This window comes from Exophiala oligosperma, assembly GCF_000835515.1.
Source record: "Exophiala oligosperma strain CBS 72588 unplaced genomic scaffold supercont1.2, whole genome shotgun sequence".
In the NCBI taxonomy this organism is placed as follows: domain Eukaryota; kingdom Fungi; phylum Ascomycota; class Eurotiomycetes; order Chaetothyriales; family Herpotrichiellaceae; genus Exophiala; species Exophiala oligosperma.
In genome coordinates this window covers 261,879-281,825 of record NW_015622819.1, presented here as the reverse complement: position 1 = coordinate 281,825, position 19,947 = coordinate 261,879, and the positions used below count along the sequence as shown (strand labels likewise).

Genomic DNA, 19,947 nt, shown 5'->3' with positions numbered 1-19,947 from the left:
ATACTCTGTCCTCCGTATCAATGCGTTAGTCGTACTCGTACTCGTATCCTTAGGTGCGTTTGACCTTCCTGCGGGGAAACTTTTTTAAGCACTTGGAATTTTTTTGTTGCCGACTCGATGCACTAACCATTTCGGGTGCTGCAAGTCGACAATTTTTTGGACTTTCATAAGACTCAGCGCCATAATAAATAACACTCTCCCATTGCAATCTTTTGGCTATTACCATGGGTGTCGGACGTCGTTTCAAGAAACAGGGCCCTCCTGCAACCCTCGAAGAACTGGGTTTAAACCTGAAGCGGAAACCCAACAGCGAGACTTCCCAAGAACCAGTAAAGAAGAGACGCAGATCCGGAGAGACTGATGTAAAGAAATTGGTCCGCCTCGACCGGGCCCTCAGAGGTGACCAAGAGAGTGGTGACATACAAGAGAGCAAAAAGTCGGACGGGAAAAAACAAAAGCAGAAGAAAAAGCTGGTCAACAAAGATGCGCAGATTACGGTTCCTCCCAAGTTTCCCTTCCTAGCAGTCGAGAGCCAGGACGACGAACAGGCTGAAGAGGTAGAAGAGCACAATGACAATGATGGAAATGCAGCATTCGGAGTGCCACTGGACGAGGCTTCTCTTTCTGACTTGGACGACGATGAGATTGCACAGGCAGAACTTGAAGGCGGATCATCTGATGACTCCGTCTTCGATTCAGACCCGGACGAGCAACCACGACGCATGTTCTCCGAAGACGAAGACGAGTCCGACGCCGAGGCCCAGCTCACGGCTGCAAACATCGAGGGACTCTCCCGGAAACTAGACCAAGAGCAAGCTCAGGTCGAGGCAGAAGCACAACAAGAGTTGGAAGACGCAGCTTTACAGACCAATATTGCCAAAGATGAAGGAGTCTTGGATTCTGTGGCCGCGCAAGGGCTGGCACCAGACCTGGCTGTCGTCCGCACTCGTATGACTGAAACTATTCGAGTTCTGGGCAACTTTTCCGCGCTCGCAGACAAGACAAAGTCGAGAACGGATTATACCGAGCAGCTGCTGTCCGATATCTGCACGTACTATGGCTACACTCCGTACCTTGCCGAGAAACTGTTTGCGCTGTTCACCCCTGCAGAGGCCTTTGCATTCTTCGAGGCAAACGAAACGCCGCGTCCTGTTGTGCTGAGGACCAACACACTACGTACTAATCGCCGCACTCTCGCCCAAGCTCTGATCAACAGAGGTGTTGTGTTGGAGCCAGTGGGTAAATGGTCAAAAGTAGGCTTACAGGTTTTCGAATCTCCTGTCCCACTGGGTGCCACTCCAGAATATTTGGCTGGTCACTACATTCTCCAAGCCGCTTCTTCCTTCCTGCCCGTCATGGCACTAGCTCCCCAACCGAACGAGCGCGTCCTTGACATGGCCGCAGCGCCTGGCGGCAAGACTACATATATTTCAGCGCTGATGCGAAACACGGGAGCTGTCTTCGCCAACGATGCCAATCGACAACGTGCAAAGGGTCTGATTGGTAATGTTCACCGTCTTGGGTGCAAAAACGTGGTTGTCTGCAACTACGATGCGCAGAAAGCCTTTCCCAAGATTCTAGGCGGCTTTGATCGGATTCTACTCGATGCGCCATGCTCTGGTACTGGTGTCATCGGCAAAGATCCAAGCGTCAAGACGTCGAAGAATGAGCGCGACTTCCTAGCCCTACCTCACATGCAGAAGCAACTGCTTCTTGCCGCCATCGACTCGGTCGACCACAAAAGCAAGACTGGCGGGTACATCGTATACTCGACCTGCTCGGTGACTGTTGAGGAGAATGAAGGTGTGGTTCAGTACGTGCTACGCAAGCGACCGAACGTAAAGATTGTCGACACTGGTCTTGGCAATTTCGGATCGGAAGGTTTCAAGACCTACATGAACAAGAAATTCGACGACAAGATGCCTTTGACAAGGAGATATTTCCCGCATCGCGAAAACGTCGACGGCTTCTTTGTCTGCAAGCTGAAGAAGACGGGCCCAACCCCGAAGAATGCCGGTCAAGCGAATGGGTCGGGCGAAGCCGAGGCCAATACGTCGATGGTCAATGGCCACAAGGATAAGTCAGACACTGACGGAGAGACTGCAGAGGATGCAGCGGATGACGGTTTCGGCGGCTTCGACGATGAGGAAGATCAAAAGTACATTGCACAGGCCGAGAAGAAGTGGCTCAAAGCTCGTGGTCTTGACCCAAAAGCAGCGGATCGAAAGAATCGAACCGAGACCAAGGATGCAAGTCAAAGCAAGTCAGGGTCAAAGAAGAAAGCCGGAGGGAAGAAGCATGGGAAATAGAAACGAAAATGCAATAATCAGTATTCTTTTCGGCGGCCTGGCCAATCTTGAATTTTACGATCATGATTGTACTATCACATCACACTTTACATATCAGAGATGGTCTTTTTCATCCCACAGAGAACAAAGGCAGAAGGGAGATTGAGAAGTGAAAAAAATGAAAAGTGCTTACGACGACTCAACCTCCAAATGATACCACTTACGACTGCCGCCGCGGCTAAAATGACCAGACCGAAGACAGCCAACATGTGCAGGACCCGCCGATACTGCTGCAGCACCGGTCTTTTCTGTGACCGACTGAGTGACCGCCGACTGGATGGTGATCGTTGAGTCTGATGCGAGTCTTTGTGGTGGTTGTGAATGCGAAAGATTCGATCAATCTCGCTCTCTCCCTTTTCGATGTCTTTGATGTCTTCGATGTCCACATTGACACGGTTGGCGCTACCTGCTGGAGAAGATACTGGGGTTCTCATTTCGTCAGGACACAATTCCTTGTCTTTCGACGAAATTTGCGACCGCGTCCGAGAAGGCACATAAGTTGGAGAAGAAGAAAGGTGCGTCGTGAATAATGTGTTATTGGGGGATAGAATGATGGTAGGACGTAAATTTGGTAAAGAAGTTTTCGGTCGAGGTGGTCTTTGAGGTGGTGATAGTGACGACGGCCATGGTGATGGTGAAGTCTGAGAAACTGGACAAGACCATGGAACCATGGACGAGGGAGATGATAATGGTGAGGTCGAGGTCGTTACTGTTTTCTTTACCGGCGTCTTTGGAGGCATTAAGAATTGCAATTCGAGATTGCGTCCCTAGGGGAGTACTAGATACAGACAGAATTCAATGTGGTCTCGATGTGACCTTTGCTTTTCGGACGGTCAAGGCATGTTCTTAATCAGCTAGCCGAGCTACTTCTGTATACGAAGAAGAGAATGACAGAAATCTTGCAGCTGCACAGTCGTACAGATTGATTCATCGCAGAAGAGGACAGCATCACAGTGGGCATTCCAGAGAGCGGGCGAGAGCGAAATCATGCAAGCCCAACGATTGGAATGTGCTACATGCACCTGGCTAGATGGATTGGATGTCGTTGTACGGATATGTCCAGGAATGTCGGACATGTCTTGAACACTTGCGTAACAATACGACGAGCAACTCAATGGGTTTCGTCCTTTTAATTGCTTGCCCTAGGTAGGCATGCAGGCATAGATGGGCAACACACAACGGCCAGATGCATCTTGCGGGCGGTTGGTGTTCCCCTTCGAGCACTGGCTGAGTGGCAACTAAAATGATTTTGCTTGCAGTTGTACGGGGAGTACCACAAGGTTGGACAACCTGCTGTTGAAAAGACCAACGAAGCCTTGCAGTCATTTTGTTCAAGTCGTCTTGACCACCAATGATTAACAAGGTAATGAAGCTGACGAGGCGGGAGACACCGTTAGTATCTGGAGAAGGCGTTTTCCAACAATCTCCAAGTGCGTTGTAATGAATTTAGCAAGGCCACTCACATATCCCACGACGACGGGCGGAACGTAGCAAGTTTCCATGTTGTTGGGTCGCGGGCCGACCACCTTACTGTACTTTACTGAACTAGTTTATCAAAACTCGGCTTTCACCCGGGGTTTCTCTTCGCATGTCAGGCCACCCACCATACGACTGTAGGGATTTTGTTTTCTTTTTGTTCGAGCGTGTAAAATAACGTTCCAACAGTGATCATATGAGGATATGTGGTTTAGAAATATATCCCTCTTCCAGTTGTTCCGAAGGGTAGGTTAGGGATGGGCCCCGATGCACTTCGCAACGAATCCTGCCCAACTCATTCCGCATTACTACGCGTTGGTTCCGACGGAGAAGAGCCCACACGTGATCGGACTAACTTGATCGGGCGTATTATTGCGGGTCTGGGCTGACACGATCCGATGCAGGAGAGTTTCGGGGCGGGGTAATAGAAAACAAAATGGTCCTGTGAATGGTTTGTTACTGTACGGAGTAAGTCAAGAGATCGAAAAAAGGGTGTTCCCATCCAACCCGCATTGTTCCAAGCAGAGATAAAAGCCGCGCAAGGCACAAGTCGGGGAGCTGATCCATATATGAAGGCTGGCAAATCCCATCTCCGCAGCCAAAAGATTTCTCACAAGTACCATAATTCACAAGTATCCGTCTTTCCCGAGCCTTTGAATCCCCCCCCTCTCCGTTCTGTCCAGGCACACGAAGCCCACGTCACTATCATAATAGTATCTCTGTTCGAACAATCATCAACATGAACGGCACGACCAAGTCAAACGCGGCGCGCTTCGATCCCAACTTCACTCAACATGTCATCGACGCCATGGGTCCCAAGACTTCTCCGCGAATGCGCGAGGTCATGACGAGTTTGACCAGACATCTACACGACTTTGCCCGGGAGGTCGAGTTGACGGTGGACGAGTGGATGGAGGGTGTGCAGTTGATGAATTGGGCTGGCCAGATGAGCAACGAGAAGCGAAATGAAGGTCAACTGGTGTGCGATGTCGTGGGTTTAGAATCGTACGCCTCTCTCTCTCTCTTTCTACACCATTGTTGAAAACCCCATGCCGTGGAGTCCATTCTTGACACACGATATGTTTCTTCAACTTTCTTTTTCTTTTTTTTTCCCGTGCTTCATTGCTAACCCTGACCTACCACAGCCTCGTGGACGAAATCACATACAAAAAGGCTTCCGAGGCCACCGACGTGGCCACCCAGAGTGCCATTCTCGGACCATTCTTCAGACATGACCACCCCATCCGGGAGAAGGGGGCCACGATTTCATTCAACACCCCCAAAGATGCCACCGTCGTATACATGTACGGTAAAGTGATGGATGCGAAGACAAAGAAACCTTTGGCCAACGCCACGATTGATGTCTGGGAAGCCTCCACAAACGGTATGACTTATCTATACCCGTACAGGAGTGACAATACCTCCTCCTTCCGAGTAACCTACCTTCTGACCTTTTGGCTGTTGTAACAGGTCTGTACGAACAACAAGACGACAATCAAGTCGACAGCAACCTCCGTGGGAAGTTCGTCACCGATGAGAACGGCGAATATGCGTTTTATTGTCTGCGACCGACCCCATATCCTATCCCCTACGACGGACCAGCCGGCAAGTTGTTGCAATTGCTAGACAGGCACCCGTACCGTCCAGCACATATTCATCTGATTGTAAGTCGGGAAAACCGGATTGGATCATGCCCAAAATAAAAAAAGAATCTCCTTTTCCGCCTGACCCTCAAATCGCGAGTGCTGACTGTGGTCTTCTAAAACAACAGGTCCTCATCCAAGGATACAAACCCATCACGACTCAAATCTTCGACAAGGACAGCAAATACCTCGACGACGATTCGGTGTTTGCCGTCAAGGATTCTTTGATTGTGGAATTTGTCCCTCGAAAGGGTGACTCTCAGGCCAATTTTGAATTGAAGTATGACATTTTGATGGCGCCCATTGACTCCAAGGGAGAATCTGGACCGGAAAATGGACTGTCGACCGTGGGACAACCACAGTACTGAGTGCTTGGTTGAAGGATATTTTGCTTATTGGACCCATTTTGTACGGAGTACACCTATAGCGAATTCTACGTTGTCGTGAGCCTTGACTCTGAAGTCTCTGACTTGGGGAGTACTCTGAGAAGTGTAATTCAACTCATTCACATGTAAATGTACGGATACTGGGCACCGGCTTTCCACCTCGGCTATTTCATGTCAGCACATTTCTCATTGGTGCGTTGGGGAATTTATCCGGCTCGGCGAACTCGGCTCACTTACCTGACTCGGTGCATGTCTCTAGTCTGTAATGTACCGTACCGTATCAGTCCAAGTCCCAGTGATTGTACTCGTTCGAGCTCGTACTGTACTGTAAATCTCGTATTTGTGCGTGTCAATTCCCCCGGAAAGTCTGGGACCTTTTAATCGCCCACTTCCGACGACGAACTCCAGCTTTCCCAAACTTCCCAAACTCCACGCAACAAATTCATGTTCCCACGGTGCCATATCCGATTCGATCGTGTATCCATTGGATCCTTCGGCTATCAGGTGTATCTGGGGAAACTCATACCGTCACGTCACAGATTCAAGCGAAGTTTTATTTAGTGGGAAACTGATGCCTCGACCCCGGGTCAAGGACGAGGATCGGAAACGGGTCGCCCGCGCGTGCGACACGTGCAAACGACGAAAGGAAAAATGCGACGGCCAATACCCGTGCCTGTTGTGCAAGCGACGTGGTAGAGAACCAGAGTGTGTCTTCACAGAGGCCTTCTCCAAGAGAGGCTCGGCGGTTCGCGGCAGCAAGGAAAGGCCCACGCAGCCGCAACCGCCGTCGTCCTCCTCGCACCCGATGACACTCAAGGACGCCCTGACTGACTCCAACGACGCCGAAATCGCCATCGAATCGCTGTTGACGCTCTCGGGGTCCAGGAGTGCCCCCAAGTCACCGCAGTACGACCGGGACCAGGAGGACGGGTTGATCTCGAGGGCCCCCGTGCCCAAACTCGCCCGGCTCCTCCGCGACGGCCGGGGCAAGTTCATCTTCGTGGGAGACTCGAGCAACCTGGCCTTTGTCCAAAACATCCGCCGCCTCGTCAAGGCGGAAATAGGAGAATGTGGCCTCACGTCGGACCCCCTCCGTCACGCCATGTGCGAGGTCATCCCGCCGCACCAGATCCCGTCGCCGCTGCAGACTCAACACCCCAAGCCGACCGAGGCGGAGGCGAGGGACCTGCTGAAGCACTACCTGCTGGCCTCGAGCGGCGTGATCGACCTGTTCGACCCGGACGAGATCACGGAGCACCTGGTCGCCTGGACGCAGGACTCGACGGCCGACGCCGACTTCAACAGCTCGATCTACTACCTGGTCATGGCCATCGGCGCGGTGTGCCGCAACGCCGGCGACCTGGACCAGGCCGAGTTCTACTTCACGCGCGGCCGCGAGATCGGCGTCTCCAGCTTCCTCGAGGACCCGAGCGTCCTGACCATCCAGGCCTACGCCCTCATCACCTTCTACATGCTCTCGGCCACCCGCCGCAACGGCGCCTTCATGCTGCTGGGCATCGCGGTGAGGGCGGCGTACGCGCTGGGCCTGCACCGGAGCGACATCTCCAACCTGTTTGAGCCCCGGGAGCGGCTGGCCCGGGAAAGGGTGTGGAAGAGTCTGCGCGTGCTGGACCTCTACATGAGCGGTTCGCTGGGTCGGCCACCGGCGACGTCGGAGGTCGACGGCGGGAGCGTGTCGTGGAACAGGTCTACGCGGGACTACGAAGGCATACAGATGAACGGTCGGAACACGTCGGCGACATTGAGGATTTGTTTCATCTTTGAAAGGATACTAAACGAGGTGTATTGCCGCCGAGAGGTCTCTGTGCAGCTCGTGGAAAGTATATCCAGGCAGTATCGAGACTGGACGATGCAATTGCCCGCAGGCTTGCAAGCCGACAGTCTGGACCAGAAGGCAGGTACGACGGCACCGACGCTGCGGCAAACAATAGGCATTGCCCATCTCAAATGCGAGTACTATTGGTCTATAATCCTGTTAACCAGGCCTTTCTTGATCTTCAAGGTCTCTTCCAAGATCAAAGGACGGCAGGACGAAGACAACACGGCCGGTAACTCCGTCACCATGACCCTGAGCGAGGCCTGCATAGACGCTGCACTCAGGAGTGTCGAGATCGCGACCGACCTGGTCCACATCCCTGGCGTGCCGAAAAGGCTCTTCATGGTCACCAACAGCGTCTTCATCGCCGCCATGGTGATCGGGTTCGCAATCTTTGGCGACTTTGACAAGTCCTTCCCCTTGCTGAGTAGCATTGTCCAAGCAGAATCCATCCTGGCCATGGCGGCCAAAGATGATCTGTCCGCTCGACGACACGATGAGATCACCAAGAATCTTCACCTCGCTGCCCTGGAACACATCAAGCGGCGTGACCAGGTCCAAATGCAGAAGCGACGGCAGGACATCCACAACATCTTCGGCGATCCTATCAACAAGGGCAGCGGGGCAAAGTCAACGGGGTCGACGACGGGAGACCAGACGCCCGTTGACACTGTAAAGGCACCATTGGTGAACCAGAGTAATGGTCTGGGGGATTTCGACGCCACCGAGCAGCTCGAAGATGCGCCGCCGCCGTGGCAATTGCGTTTCGACATGCCTCCTGAAAGCCGGGGACCGGTGCTCACCACGTCTGGAGCATTGGCTTACAACGGTGAGGATGGAGGGGACCAAGTACAGATGCTTCCCCGACAAGATTTTCCTCAGATGCTCGAGACGGATGGCCTCTCGCCTGACGGATCGGGAGTGCCGAGTCTGCCATCTTATGCAGAAGAGTTTCCGCTTTTCTCGTTGATGACCGAATTTGATCAGCTACAAGACCCATTCGCAATGCCAGGGCCTTGACCAATATTTCTAAACAGCAACTGCATCCTCGTCATAATGCTAGGCGCATCTACTGCGACTTTTTGGATGTGGGAGGCTCATTAGATGGAGCTGTGCACACCCTTGACACCCATCCCGAGACAAACCACGCACAGCCCGCTATCAACACCAGATAAAGTGCCGTGGGTATGAGAGACTTGGGGAACACGTTGAAGATATAGCGATCTAAAATAACGTCGACTGCCACGGGCGGTGCTGCCATCATCAATGTGTCATTCGGACTGTAATAGTCTGCAGCGGCAAGAATTCGGAGGAACAGGAGGGTTGTATCGGGCCGAACAGCGGTCTTGCGCCGTTGGAGTGCCTCGATGTCTCCGGTACCGAGCTTCGCATGGCGTGCATAGGCATATTCGCTCACTGATGAGAGGAGGCTGCTATCCGAAAGCACGGCATCAACTTGGAAGGTAGCAAGTGAGAACTCTGTCGGTTGGGTGGCTGCCCAGCATATGCGAACTTCGTAGCGCTGGTGTGGGCGCAGACTTTCCAGGAAAAACCAATGCGCCTGTCCGTTTGGGGACGAACTGTTTGGGAAGCTTACATTGAGCTGAGTCCTGAGCGTAGGGTGTTCCTCAGAGAGTGGGACGAGGAGGAGATTGTCGAAGCTGGCGTCTGTAGGATATGGCTCTGCCAAAGAGGATGTGAAGATGACCTTCTCGACATTTGAATGGACGATTTGACTGTATGTAAGCAGTACGAGGAACATCAAAGATATTGAATTCATATCGTTTGTCATCCACTTCAATGGCTGAATTCGTTGGCAAATGGAGATGTAATGTTTGTGGTTTGAGGTTCATTGAGCGCCATTTTTGTCCTCCATCGTTCTTTGCTCCGCCGTATGAGCTGAAGGCGACACACGTGATTGGTCTGACACGTCTTTTCAGAGGGAAATTTATGATTGGCCAGAGCAGTTCAGGAGACAGGCGGTGAGGGAACGACGGCGCGCGCACTTGTCAACAATTAACGATCGACCGCCAAACCACAAACCCCCACAACCACAGCCAGCAATCAACAATCCATTCATCAGTTCATCCCCTTTGTCCTTCATCCGTTGCTGGGTTTTGCAAATTGTTCGTTCTCCGTTCCATCCTCCTTCTGTATTTGTCTCACGTCAACCCACCGCCATCATGAGAGAAGTTATCAGTTTGAACGGTACGTCGTGATACGCGTCCACTGAACCCTTTGGCAGCCCCCCCTGGCCAACCCCCTTCTGCAGGAAAATTGAGCTAACCTTTGCGTCTGCGCAGTCGGCCAGGCTGGCTGTCAAATCGCCAACTCGTGCTGGGAGGTATGACTGCACTTTGTTTCTCAGTCTATTTCTTTCTTTGTAGGACCACTGACAATCCTGACAACTGCAGCTTTACTGCCTGGAACACGGAATTCAGGTGAGCCTCGGAAATCCAACTCGCGGCTTTGCCCATGGACTGACTCTGAATCTTCCAGCCGGATGGATACCTCACTGAAGAACGAAAAGCCGCCGACCCCGACCAGGGATTCAGCACTTTCTTCTCCGAGACAGGTACGATTTCGACCAAAAGAGATGGCTCCGTCGGACCCTTGAATGCTGATAATGACAAATGGTGCAGGCAACGGCAAATATGTCCCCCGAACCATCTACTGCGATCTCGAGCCCAATGTCGTTGATGAAGTCCGCACTGGCGCGTACCGAAGCCTTTTCCACCCAGAACAGATGATTACAGGAAAAGAGGATGCTTCCAACAACTATGCTCGTGGCCACTACACCGTCGGCAAGGAGCTCATTGACCAGGTCCTCGACAAGGTCCGCCGCGTCGCAGACAACTGCAGTGGCCTGCAGGGCTTCCTTGTCTTCCACTCCTTCGGCGGTGGCACCGGCTCTGGCTTTGGTGCCTTGCTCATGGAGCGCCTCTCGGTCGACTACGGCAAGAAGTGCAAACTCGAATTCTGCGTGTATCCCGCACCCCAGGTCGCTACCTCCGTCGTGGAGCCGTACAATTCGATTTTGACCACCCACACCACTTTGGAGCACTCGGACTGCAGTTTCATGGTCGACAATGAGGCCATCTACGACATCTGCCGACGTAACCTGGGAATTGAACGCCCCAACCTAGAGAACTTGAACAGACTGATTGCTCAAGGTTGGATTGTTGAAGTCTAAGATGTAGTACTCAAGCTAACTCTTTTCTACAGTCGTTTCTTCCATCACCGCCTCCCTTCGATTTGATGGCTCCCTGAACGTCGATTTGGCAGAGTTCCAAACGAACCTCGTCCCCTACCCTCGCATCCACTTCCCACTGGTGGCCTATGCCCCAGTCATCTCTGCTGCAAAGGCTCAGCACGAGGCTAACTCGGTTCAAGAGATCTCCATGTCTTGCTTCGAGCCCAACAACCAGATGGTCAAGTGTGATCCCCGCAACGGCAAATACATGGCGACTTGCTTGCTGTACCGAGGCGATGTGGTTCCAAACGACGTCCATCAAGCTGTCGCTACCCTGAAGACAAAGCGCACCATCCAGTTCGTGGATTGGTGCCCAACAGGATTTAAGATTGGAATCTGCTACCAGCCACCTCAGATGGTGCCAAATGGGGACCTCGCTAAAGTCAATCGTGCAGTGTAAGTCAAAGTCATCTTCACTCTTGAAAACATGGCTAACAGATACAGGTGCATGCTGTCCAACACAACGGCCATTGCCGAGGCCTGGTCTGCTCTGTCCCACAAGTTCGACTTGATGTACTCCAAACGCGCCTTTGTGCACTGGTATGTTGGCGAGGGTATGGAGGAAGGTGAATTCTCCGAGGCTCGTGAGGATCTTGCTGCACTCGAGAGGGACTACGAAGAGGTCGCCAGCGACTCGATTGAAGAAGGAGAAGGATCGGAGCTCCTCGAACATTAGTTCCGCCATTGATTGTCTCTTCGTACTGTTTAGTCACCATTATCAAGCTCTTGGTTGAGCATCGCAAGGAGTGCAGGAGCCGTGATTATTTTCTTAGTACTACTTGATCACACCCTTGAAGACAGAAGGTCTCTGTGAGACGAACATAATTGGAACTTGAATACCTACCCAGATTGTCAATGAACATCCTTTGCCCGTATCTAGGGAATAGGGTGGTGAGATTAATCTGTCGACATTGCCCATTGTGTCTAATAACTGCTCCGTATGAGGACATTTAACTTGGGATTCGACTGATGTACTGTACTCGTACAGAACGTGTTGTTGTACTTTGTTGTAACTCGGCAATGACTTGGTCGATGTCCCGGATACTCCACTGGAGCTTCTTCATCTTGGCAGCAACTCGTCGCTCGTTCGTCATCGCGCTCCCCGGCTGCCTCAAGTCTAGGTACCTATTACTTACCTAGATTATTATTACTCCGTGCCTACACTACACTACACTACACCACACCAATTCTCCAGCCATTTCTTTGATGCGCGAGAACCATCAAGAGCCGACAGGCTTCTTCTTCTGACGTTCTCTAGATTGCTTTGTGCGATTCTTTATCTCGATCTTGCACAGTCCTCAACAAGTCTTCACTCTCCCTTCCATGCCGTCTTAGTTTGCGCGCATCTTCTAGTCTTACCCGGTTAATCCGTCGCAACCGCGACTTTCCACGTCTGCATCGGCCATGGCGGAGAGCATAGGATCGTCTGCTTCAGGTTCGTCTTTTGTCGCCGCACCAAGTTGCTCTGTTCATGTCGAGTTGACAATTGATCCCCAGGCCATCCAAGCCTGAACCTCAATGCCGAAGAGAAACGAGTCTACGGACAACTCCTGAAAGACGCCGACCCTGATGGCTTCGGAGCCGTGTCTGGGGATGTGGCTGTTAAGTTCTTTGAGCGTACAAAGCTCCCCGCAGACGTGCTTGGACAGGTCAGGATGCATCGCATATGAGGACGAGAGCTGCCACTGACGAGAGGCAGATCTGGCAAATTGCCGACACGGAAAATCGAGGCTTCTTGACGCCAGCAGGCTTTGGAGTTGCTTTGCGATTGATCGGACATGCACAAGCTGGCAGAGCACCATCTGCACAGCTGGCACCACAATGTATGAACACTGCGTATTCGAGTACCGGCGTGGGCTAACATTTCCCAGCGGCTCCTTTGCCTCGATTCGACAACGCCGCAAACGAACAACCACAGCCGGCACCGTTACCACCGCAACCTATTCCTCAGCAGTCAACCGGAACACCAGCGAGTCCTACTCCCGCGGTTCATCCAATCCGTGTCCCAGCCTTGGGTCCCGACAAGGTCGCGGAATATTCGTCGTTATTTGAAAAGTCCGGTGCAGAGAACGGCTTCCTTTCAGGCGTGATTGCCAAACAGATATTTGAAAGAGCGAGATTGCCAAACGATGTGCTTGGGAGAATCTGGGCGTTATCCGACACGCAGGGACGAGGGACCCTGGATGTCACGGAGTTCGTCATTGCAATGCATCTCCTGACATCCTACAAGTCTGGCCAAATGCGAGGTGTTCCCAACACCTTGCCATCCGGCCTCTATGAAGCCGCCAGCCGCCGAACACCCGTGCGGATGGGAAGTGGTTCACGTCCAGGTTCGAGTGCAATGCAAGGTGTACCTCCCCAGATTCCTGCGTTTAATGCACGACCACAAAGTCCTATTACTCGGCAACAGGTCAGCACACCACTATCTGCACAATCCACGGGTGAAGTCTGGGCAATCACGCCTACTGACAAAGCCCGCTTCGATACGATTTTTGCGAGCATTGACCGTCAAGGCTCGGGTTATATCAACGGCGAACAGGCCGTGGAGTTCTTTGGGAATGCCCGGCTCCCCGAAGAGATCCTTGCACAGATCTGGGACCTGGCAGATGTCAATTCTGAGGGTCGACTGAACAAAGATGAATTCGCCGTTGCAATGTACTTGATACGTCAGCAGCGGGCTACGAAAGATGGCCGAGGCAACTTGCCCCAAACTTTGCCTCCAGCTCTCATTCCACCGAGCATGCGGAAGCAACAAGCACCTCCGCCTCAACCGACAGCGCCATCTTTTGAGAATGCTCCAGTCACCAAACCTCGATCCGCCGCTGACGATCTCTTCGGTCTCGATGCATTTGGGCCTGCGCCAACCGCTCCTGCAACTGCACCACCTCAAGTTGCCCAGTCTACAGGCGGCACTGATGCTGGCCCCTTTGCCAACCCTCCAAGCTTTGCTGCAGGTCTTTCTCCCCAGCACACATCAACAACATTTAAACCGTTCATTCCTTCCAGCTCATTTGGACAGAGTATTATCCCCCAGTCGACAGGTTCTCCTGCCCCACAAGCAAAATCACCTCCTATGTCAAATGATGATCTTCTTGGAGACGCAGATCCAGAGGTCAGCTCGAAGCTCACAAGTGAGACAAGCGAGCTAGGGAATCTGTCAAATCAAGTCAGCACTTTATCGAAGCAGATGACCGAGGTTCAAGGCACCAGGAAGCAAACGGAGCAGGAGCTTTCAACAACTACTGCACAAAAAAGAGCCTTTGAAGGTCGCCTCGCTCAATTGAGGTCCTTGTACGAGAAGGAAGTGCAAGAGGTGAAGGTGCTCAGAGAACAATTGACCGCTAACAGGACCGAGATCAAGCGGCTGCAACAAGACATGGCAATGATAGATGGCACACACCAGGATCTTTCAACGCAGCATCAACAACTACGTGCACAGCTAGAATCTGACCAACGCGAGAATCTAGCTCTCAAAGAGCGAATTCGACAGACCAATCAAGAAGTCGACCAATTGAAACCACAGCTAGACAAGCTCAAGTCCGAGGCACGGCAAACAAAAGGGTTGGTTGCCATCAATAAGAAACAACTGGCGACTAACGAGACAGAACGAGACCGAATTAAAGCTGAAATCGCAGCTGCTCAAAAAGAAGTAGAGGATGCCCAGAGAGAAGCCGAAGAATCCGCACGACAGGTCGAGGCTTCGAAGAAAGAATTGGAGGAGGCGCGTAGCGTTCCTGTTCCGACCGTCAAAAGCCCTCCTTCTGTCGCAAGCCCAGCCCCTTCGACGAGTTCCAATCCGTTCTTCAGACGAACCACCGAAACTAGCTTCTCTCCGCCAATTGCTGAAGAACAACCGAAAGACAATACCCAGAATGCTTTTGATAGTATATTCGGTCCATCATTCGGTGCGGCCGCGGCGCCTGCACCCGCCGTCTCCTTCTCTAGTTCCTCGCCTCCTCCTAATTCGACGATTACTCAGCCAAACGAAACAGCAGAATCAACGCCATATCGTGAGCCAGAGGAAGCGCCATCGCCGCCTCAGTCGCGACAGCTGACATCTGCTGCTCTTCCTTTTCGAAGACAACTGGAACGAGAAGACTCTGTTAGCTCTTCAGTGAAGGTAGCACCACCAACGAGCCGACTTAGTCCTGCCGAGACACCTCGCGCGCTGACACCGACGACCTCTACCTCGAGCCCATCTGGCATCCCAGAATCGCATGACGATCCGTTCACCGCCGCAGCACCGGATGCAGAACAAGAATCAGTACGGCAAACGCTCCCTCAGCCCTCATCGAGTGACTCGGCTGAAAACGCTTTTGGAAAGCCATCCTCAGGCTTAGTCGGCATTCCTGGCGCTTTCCCTTCAACCTCTCGATCAGATACTCCTGCTGAAGGTGTAAGCTCACATGATGCGACTCCTGGAGCTGGACTTGCCGCCGCTGCTCTCGGAACCGGCGCCGCTGTTACTACTGCTGCTGCTGTTGCTGCGAGTGGCTCTGGGGACGAGACAGCAGCTGCGGAAGCAAACAAAGGGGACGCTCCCAAATCCCCCGAACAGGGATTTGATGATTACTTTGGCGGGCCTGCCCATGCGCGAACGGCTTCGCAAAAGGCGGCCGATTTCGATTCAGCATTCGCTAATATGCAACAGCCTCCGGCGGCCAACGGTGCTGTTGACAGCGCTGGCAAGGAGTTCCCGGACATAGAAGAACTGGGTCAAGATGATGACAGTAGTGACTACAGTGACGAAACACCCATGAAATTCGAGGATGACTTCACCGCCAAATCCCCTCCCAAAGACGCTCCCAGTAGCGGCGACATCAAGGCTGGCAAACAGCCCGAAATTGCACCAGGAGAGGACGCCCTTCGGCCTCCCTTGCAAGGAGCAGCATCAACATCAAGCTCACTCCCGTCGCCTGATCAGCAAAAATCACCCCCAACGTATGGCGATGTCGTTCCCCATGATGACCCTTCACATTTCCCTCCCGAATTCAAGGGCTTATTGCCGGAGAGGCAGGATCCCACCTTGTCACCCCCTACTGAAGGCGGCGCCAGCAACCCCGGTCCGCTTCCGTCTGGCGAACCCCCGGCCTACGGTCCTGAAGCTCATCCCAGAAGTCCCTCAGACTTGAAGGCATCTGCACCCCCACCCACTGTAGCTGCACCTTTTGATTTTGACAGTGCTTTCTCTGGCGTAGGTGCAGCGCCGGTGGAGGACGACAACGATGAAGACGAGGACGCTGGTTCTTTCATCGCTTCCAAGACCGCAGCCGACTTCGATCCCACGTTTGACTCACCACCGCAGTCAAGGTCATCGGCCCTTCCTCAGACAAGCACATATGACTCTGTGACGACAAATGGTGCATCTCAAGGAGGGGTGCACAATTTCTCACTTTCGAATGGTTCATCTGGTGGGCCCGAGACTGGGCGCAACGCTGGAGGCTCACATGATTGGGATGCTCTTTTTGTACCGCTGAACACCAACACAGCGTTCCCATCGACAGAGCCCGCAGGACAAGAACCTGCCCTTCCTGCTGAACAGCCTGCAGAAGCGACACCTGTCTCGCCCGCCGCACCAGCCCCAGCTAGCCTGGCGGCGCCGATGTCTAAACCGGAGCGCCCCCAGCCTGGTCGTGCACTGAGTACCGGAACTGAGCACGACGACCCGATCCTTAAAAGACTAACGGCAATGGGTTGGTCACGCGAAGAAAGTCTGGCGGCGCTGGAGAAATTCGATTATAACATTGACAAGGTGAGTTTCTGGTTTGAACGAGTGGTTGAGACTAGTGCTAACAAGTGACTAGGCTGCTGATTTCTTGACATTCCGTTCATGACACTAATTGGCAAGTGTGTTGTGGTGGAATGGAAAGGCTTTTTTCTAGAATAGTCTTCTAGCAGCCTTTTCTAGCATTTAAAAAAGAAGATGGAGTTTCGTAGAGTAAAGCTAGGAGCTAGATATCTATACCTTTGCTTGACTCGCAGCTTCCAGTCCCAAGGAGCTCGGAAAGAATAGTGTGTGATATTGAGCGAGTTGAGAAGGGGAAATTTATATTCTGCTCTTTTTGTCCTCCGTAAAAGTAGATCTGTAGCCAATCGATGCTGCGGTCCTCTCTGGTAAATAAATGAAAAAGTTCGAGACAGACTGCGCAATCTCAGGCACGACGTAAGATACTGTCCGACCATGCACCGTCTCACTTGAATGACGTTGAAGACCAGGTGATGGATATTCTGGCGGGGGAGACGGGAAACGGCTGCACTTGGACCGTCCACGAGAGGCAAGGCGGCAGATCTACGGACAGAAATGGTGTATTCAATTGAACAAGAACCGCGCGTGCATATTTCATTGACCTAGGTACAGTCTTTAAAAGGATCACTAGGCCACTAAGGATCGGATTGGTTTGCCTCGTTACTCGTCGGGGAGTCAATAAAGGCAAACCCTACTCTGGCGAAAAAAACAAGAACAAAAAATCGACACGAAAATTCAAGGAGGCTCGGCCGACGTATCTGCGACGGGCGATTCTCCAGAGGCAGGTCCAAAGGGAGAACCCAAACAGGGCAAAACTCAAAACACTCGTTCCCCGATGCGTGGCGCACCCCCCTTCCAGTCGTGACGTTCGTAGTAACGAAAGACCAAATCGTAGCCGTCGAGGTCGTGGACGATGCGGTCGACGCGGCGGTACCCGTTGATGGAGTCCATCTTGGCGTTGCGACGGGCCACCTTGCGCTCGAGCATCCTGATCTCGGCGAGCTGGTCCTGGTCGGCGCAGCTCTGTTCCTCGTAGTTGGTCTTGGCCTCGAAGAGGGTGACGCTGAACCGGCCGGGCTTGAAGATGTCCACCACGTGCTGGACGATGTCGGTCGTCTCCCGGCCCTTTTGCCCGACGGGGACACTAGTCTCGAACGAGGCGTAGGAGCAGATCGGCTCGGGGGTGACGTGCACGGTGAAGTAGTGGGTGCCCTTTTCGCCCGGGGGTGCCGGGATGACACCGTTGGCCGAGAAGCCGCAGGGGGTGAACAGGTAAGCGTCCACGCGCGCATCCGGGTACTTGTGGGACGGGTAAACGTCAGACAAGCCACAGGCTTCGGAGACCACGGTCCCAAGGGCGTGGCCTTCGGTGGTGAGCTCGGCGGGGTAGGGTTCCTCCTTCATCGAGATATCAGCGTCGGACGAGGCGTTGCTGAAGACGTCGACGTGGTCATCTTGACTCTGTTGGGACCCTCTCCACTGATCTTCTGCGACCGCACTCGCATGGTCGAGGTAGAATTGCTTAGCATTCTCTTCGTCCAGATCAGTCATGAGCACCTCCAGAGTTTCGTCTTCTCCCTCGCAGACCCTGGAACCACGGTCGATCGTGAGCGAAGTCGGCAAGTCCAGAACCTTGGTCTCAGTGCCCGGACTGTCCAAGCTCTGTGGGCTGGCCGGTGGCGTCAACATGGTATACGGCTCGGTCAAGTAGAGGTACCAATGCTCGCCGTTCATCTTGCCGATCATGTAGGCACTTCCTCCCACGAAAAGCTTGTCGAGAGCGTAGACCTCGTCACGCCAACTGCGGTGAGGGCCTCGCTGTCGATCGGGGAAGAGGTAGTTCTTGCGGCTGTAGAAAACGCGATACGGAGCGGCGGCGACGGCGATGCCACGCGAAGATGGCGCAGTGGAGCGTGCAAAGCCACCGAAGAGAGTCGCGATCTCCAGAATACGTGGGAGACCACAAAGCAAGGTGGTAGTGCCACATGTTTTCAAAATGAGCTTGTGTGGAAAGACGAACATGCTCGATTCCGAAAGGAGATAGGCATCGACATCCTCGGATTCGACGATGGACAAGACCTTACAATTGACCAGGTCAAGCATGGACTTCCAGATTTCGGCAGGCACAGCCTTGAGGCCTAGCGGCTCCGAACAGCGATGGAGAGCATTTGCAGATGGACTAAACCATACTTCTAAAAGCTTTTCAGGGCCTGCAAAAGGATCAGTACATGAGTAGCGTGCGAGTTCAGGCCTGACTGACCTTCAAATGCATTGCTAGAATCAAGATCTAGCGCAACTTCACGATTGATAGTCAAAGATGTACTATGACTAAAGCTCGATGGTGAAGTGGTATAATGCGGGGGGATCCCAATATGTACCATATCCTTATCGACCTCACGGACGGAGTCGACTGGAGAGAACGGTTGAAAGGAGGCTAGATGTCAGGAAACACTGATCTCAAGAGTCAGTGAAGCACTATCTGCCGCCCAGACGAACAATGCGGTGTCCGCCTGAGAAGAGAAGGCCCACTAATCTGTGGGAAAAATGGAGGCTGGCTTTTGCCAGCAGCAATGCTCGGTGTGATATTAAATTCCCTTCCAAAGGGGTCGTTAGGGAGGCCGGAAGGAGGTGAGGAGGAAGAAGATTTCCTGCACGAACGGAATTGTGGGCAGTATTTTTCGTCTCTTTCTGATCAAAATTCGATACCGGTCACGGCACCGATAAGCAGCGCGATGGACACTTGCGGGCAAGTGTTCGATAGTCGATCAAGATCGGTGTGAAGGAATTGTGTTTTTGAGTAATTGGTGTTATCGTGGCCTGAGACATTGTTAGCAACAGCGTCGGCGGGAATTTGAGTGGGAGGCCAACTTTGCAGGCTTGGACAGGAAGCGTAGCAGATCCTTGCGGCTCATGAAGCTGCTACAAGGAGCTTGTTGATCGTTATGTCCTGAATGTGACACCCAGGGCTGGACTGGTTGGGTTTTCCAGACCTGCGACTGTGTGAAGCTTGGTGTGTGAGGAAAATACCTCAGAAATTTTCACACCGCTTGGCTGGTGTGCAAGGTCGGTAGGTGTTGCAGGGCAACAGAAATAGAGCGTAGTAGAATACCAGTGGTATTCGAAATGCAATTGGGTATTAGATCAATCCAGGAGCTGGATGTTTCTGTGTAGAAAGTGTTGAACACACGAAATGGTCTTGTTGGCGTGAACGGTCAATGAGGTTTTGGGCACTAGAGTCGGACAGTGTGTGACGGATGT

The 19,947-nt window shown here is 52.8% G+C and overlaps 7 protein-coding genes across 10 annotated transcripts; 5 read left to right on the top strand and 2 right to left on the bottom strand.

The window, feature by feature from the left end:
• The first annotated feature begins 209 nt into the window (after nucleotides 1-209).
• PV06_01588 (ribosomal RNA small subunit methyltransferase B) lies at nucleotides 210-3,163 on the top strand. Its single transcript, XM_016402199.1, has one exon. It carries the CDS (start codon nucleotides 225-227, stop codon nucleotides 2,307-2,309), a length of 2,085 nt encoding a protein of 694 aa, XP_016266096.1. The 5' UTR covers nucleotides 210-224; the 3' UTR covers nucleotides 2,310-3,163.
• A 1,232-nt stretch (nucleotides 3,164-4,395) lies between these two features.
• PV06_01587 (uncharacterized protein) lies at nucleotides 4,396-5,850 on the top strand. Its single transcript, XM_016402198.1, has 4 exons — nucleotides 4,396-4,829; nucleotides 4,970-5,208; nucleotides 5,295-5,488; nucleotides 5,596-5,850. Exons 1-4 carry the CDS (start codon nucleotides 4,564-4,566, stop codon nucleotides 5,833-5,835), a joined length of 939 nt encoding a protein of 312 aa, XP_016266095.1. The 5' UTR covers nucleotides 4,396-4,563; the 3' UTR covers nucleotides 5,836-5,850.
• A 434-nt stretch (nucleotides 5,851-6,284) lies between these two features.
• Nucleotides 6,285-9,474, top strand: PV06_01586 (uncharacterized protein). Its single transcript, XM_016402197.1, has one exon. It carries the CDS (start codon nucleotides 6,425-6,427, stop codon nucleotides 8,708-8,710), a length of 2,286 nt encoding a protein of 761 aa, XP_016266094.1. The 5' UTR covers nucleotides 6,285-6,424; the 3' UTR covers nucleotides 8,711-9,474.
• On the bottom strand, nucleotides 7,633-9,504 carry PV06_01585 (uncharacterized protein). Its single transcript, XM_016402196.1, has one exon. The coding sequence runs from the start codon at nucleotides 9,480-9,482 to the stop codon at nucleotides 8,760-8,762; it is 723 nt and encodes a 240-aa protein (XP_016266093.1). The 5' UTR covers nucleotides 9,483-9,504; the 3' UTR covers nucleotides 7,633-8,759.
• A 229-nt stretch (nucleotides 9,505-9,733) lies between these two features.
• On the top strand, nucleotides 9,734-11,879 carry PV06_01584 (tubulin alpha chain). Its single transcript, XM_016402195.1, has 7 exons — nucleotides 9,734-9,898; nucleotides 9,994-10,034; nucleotides 10,105-10,131; nucleotides 10,190-10,265; nucleotides 10,333-10,863; nucleotides 10,916-11,339; nucleotides 11,388-11,879. The coding sequence occupies exons 1-7, from the start codon at nucleotides 9,874-9,876 to the stop codon at nucleotides 11,617-11,619; spliced, it is 1,356 nt and encodes a 451-aa protein (XP_016266092.1). The 5' UTR covers nucleotides 9,734-9,873; the 3' UTR covers nucleotides 11,620-11,879.
• Nucleotides 11,880-12,101: 222 nt separating this feature from the next.
• Nucleotides 12,102-17,123, top strand: PV06_01583. Of its 4 annotated transcripts, XM_016402191.1 has the most exons (5): nucleotides 12,102-12,378; nucleotides 12,441-12,592; nucleotides 12,643-12,766; nucleotides 12,815-16,695; nucleotides 16,748-17,123. In XM_016402191.1, the coding sequence occupies exons 1-5, from the start codon at nucleotides 12,348-12,350 to the stop codon at nucleotides 16,775-16,777; spliced, it is 4,218 nt and encodes a 1,405-aa protein (XP_016266088.1). In that variant the 5' UTR covers nucleotides 12,102-12,347; the 3' UTR covers nucleotides 16,778-17,123. The 4 variants fall into 4 exon arrangements, with proteins under 4 accessions (XP_016266088.1, XP_016266090.1, XP_016266091.1 ...); XM_016402193.1 differs by having other exon boundaries at nucleotides 12,441-12,766; XM_016402194.1 differs by having other exon boundaries at nucleotides 12,102-12,592.
• On the bottom strand, nucleotides 16,841-19,925 carry PV06_01582 (S-adenosylmethionine decarboxylase proenzyme). Its single transcript, XM_016402190.1, has 3 exons — nucleotides 19,558-19,925; nucleotides 18,950-19,506; nucleotides 16,841-18,899 (listed from the first exon to the last, which is right to left on the bottom strand). The coding sequence occupies exons 2-3, from the start codon at nucleotides 19,068-19,070 to the stop codon at nucleotides 17,506-17,508; spliced, it is 1,515 nt and encodes a 504-aa protein (XP_016266087.1). The 5' UTR covers nucleotides 19,071-19,506; nucleotides 19,558-19,925; the 3' UTR covers nucleotides 16,841-17,505.
• Between the last annotated feature and the right edge of the window lie 22 nt (nucleotides 19,926-19,947).

Excerpts from the sequence above, each read along its gene's own strand:
- PV06_01588 (XM_016402199.1), top strand. The coding sequence starts at position 225 with ATGGGTGTCGGACGTCGTTTCAAGAAACAGGGCCCTCCTGCAACCCTC.
- PV06_01587 (XM_016402198.1), top strand. The coding sequence starts at position 4,564 with ATGAACGGCACGACCAAGTCAAACGCGGCGCGCTTCGATCCCAACTTC. Across the intron at positions 4,830-4,969 it reads GATGTCGTGGGTTTAGAATC|CCTCGTGGACGAAATCACAT; the intron begins GTACGCCTCTCT and ends GACCTACCACAG. Across the intron at positions 5,489-5,595 it reads CAGCACATATTCATCTGATT|GTCCTCATCCAAGGATACAA; the intron begins GTAAGTCGGGAA and ends CTAAAACAACAG.
- PV06_01586 (XM_016402197.1), top strand. The coding sequence starts at position 6,425 with ATGCCTCGACCCCGGGTCAAGGACGAGGATCGGAAACGGGTCGCCCGC.
- PV06_01585 (XM_016402196.1), bottom strand. The coding sequence starts at position 9,482 with ATGACAAACGATATGAATTCAATATCTTTGATGTTCCTCGTACTGCTT.
- PV06_01584 (XM_016402195.1), top strand. The coding sequence starts at position 9,874 with ATGAGAGAAGTTATCAGTTTGAACG. Across the intron at positions 10,035-10,104 it reads TCGCCAACTCGTGCTGGGAG|CTTTACTGCCTGGAACACGG; the intron begins GTATGACTGCAC and ends TGACAACTGCAG. Across the intron at positions 10,132-10,189 it reads GCCTGGAACACGGAATTCAG|CCGGATGGATACCTCACTGA; the intron begins GTGAGCCTCGGA and ends TGAATCTTCCAG.
- PV06_01583 (XM_016402191.1), top strand. The coding sequence starts at position 12,348 with ATGGCGGAGAGCATAGGATCGTCTGCTTCAG. Across the intron at positions 12,379-12,440 it reads CATAGGATCGTCTGCTTCAG|GCCATCCAAGCCTGAACCTC; the intron begins GTTCGTCTTTTG and ends ATTGATCCCCAG. Across the intron at positions 12,767-12,814 it reads TGCACAGCTGGCACCACAAT|CGGCTCCTTTGCCTCGATTC; the intron begins GTATGAACACTG and ends AACATTTCCCAG.
- PV06_01582 (XM_016402190.1), bottom strand. The coding sequence starts at position 19,070 with ATGGTACATATTGGGATCCCCCCGCATTATACCACTTCACCATCGAGC. Across the intron at positions 18,900-18,949 it reads TTCTAGCAATGCATTTGAAG|GCCCTGAAAAGCTTTTAGAA; the intron begins GTCAGTCAGGCC and ends ATCCTTTTGCAG.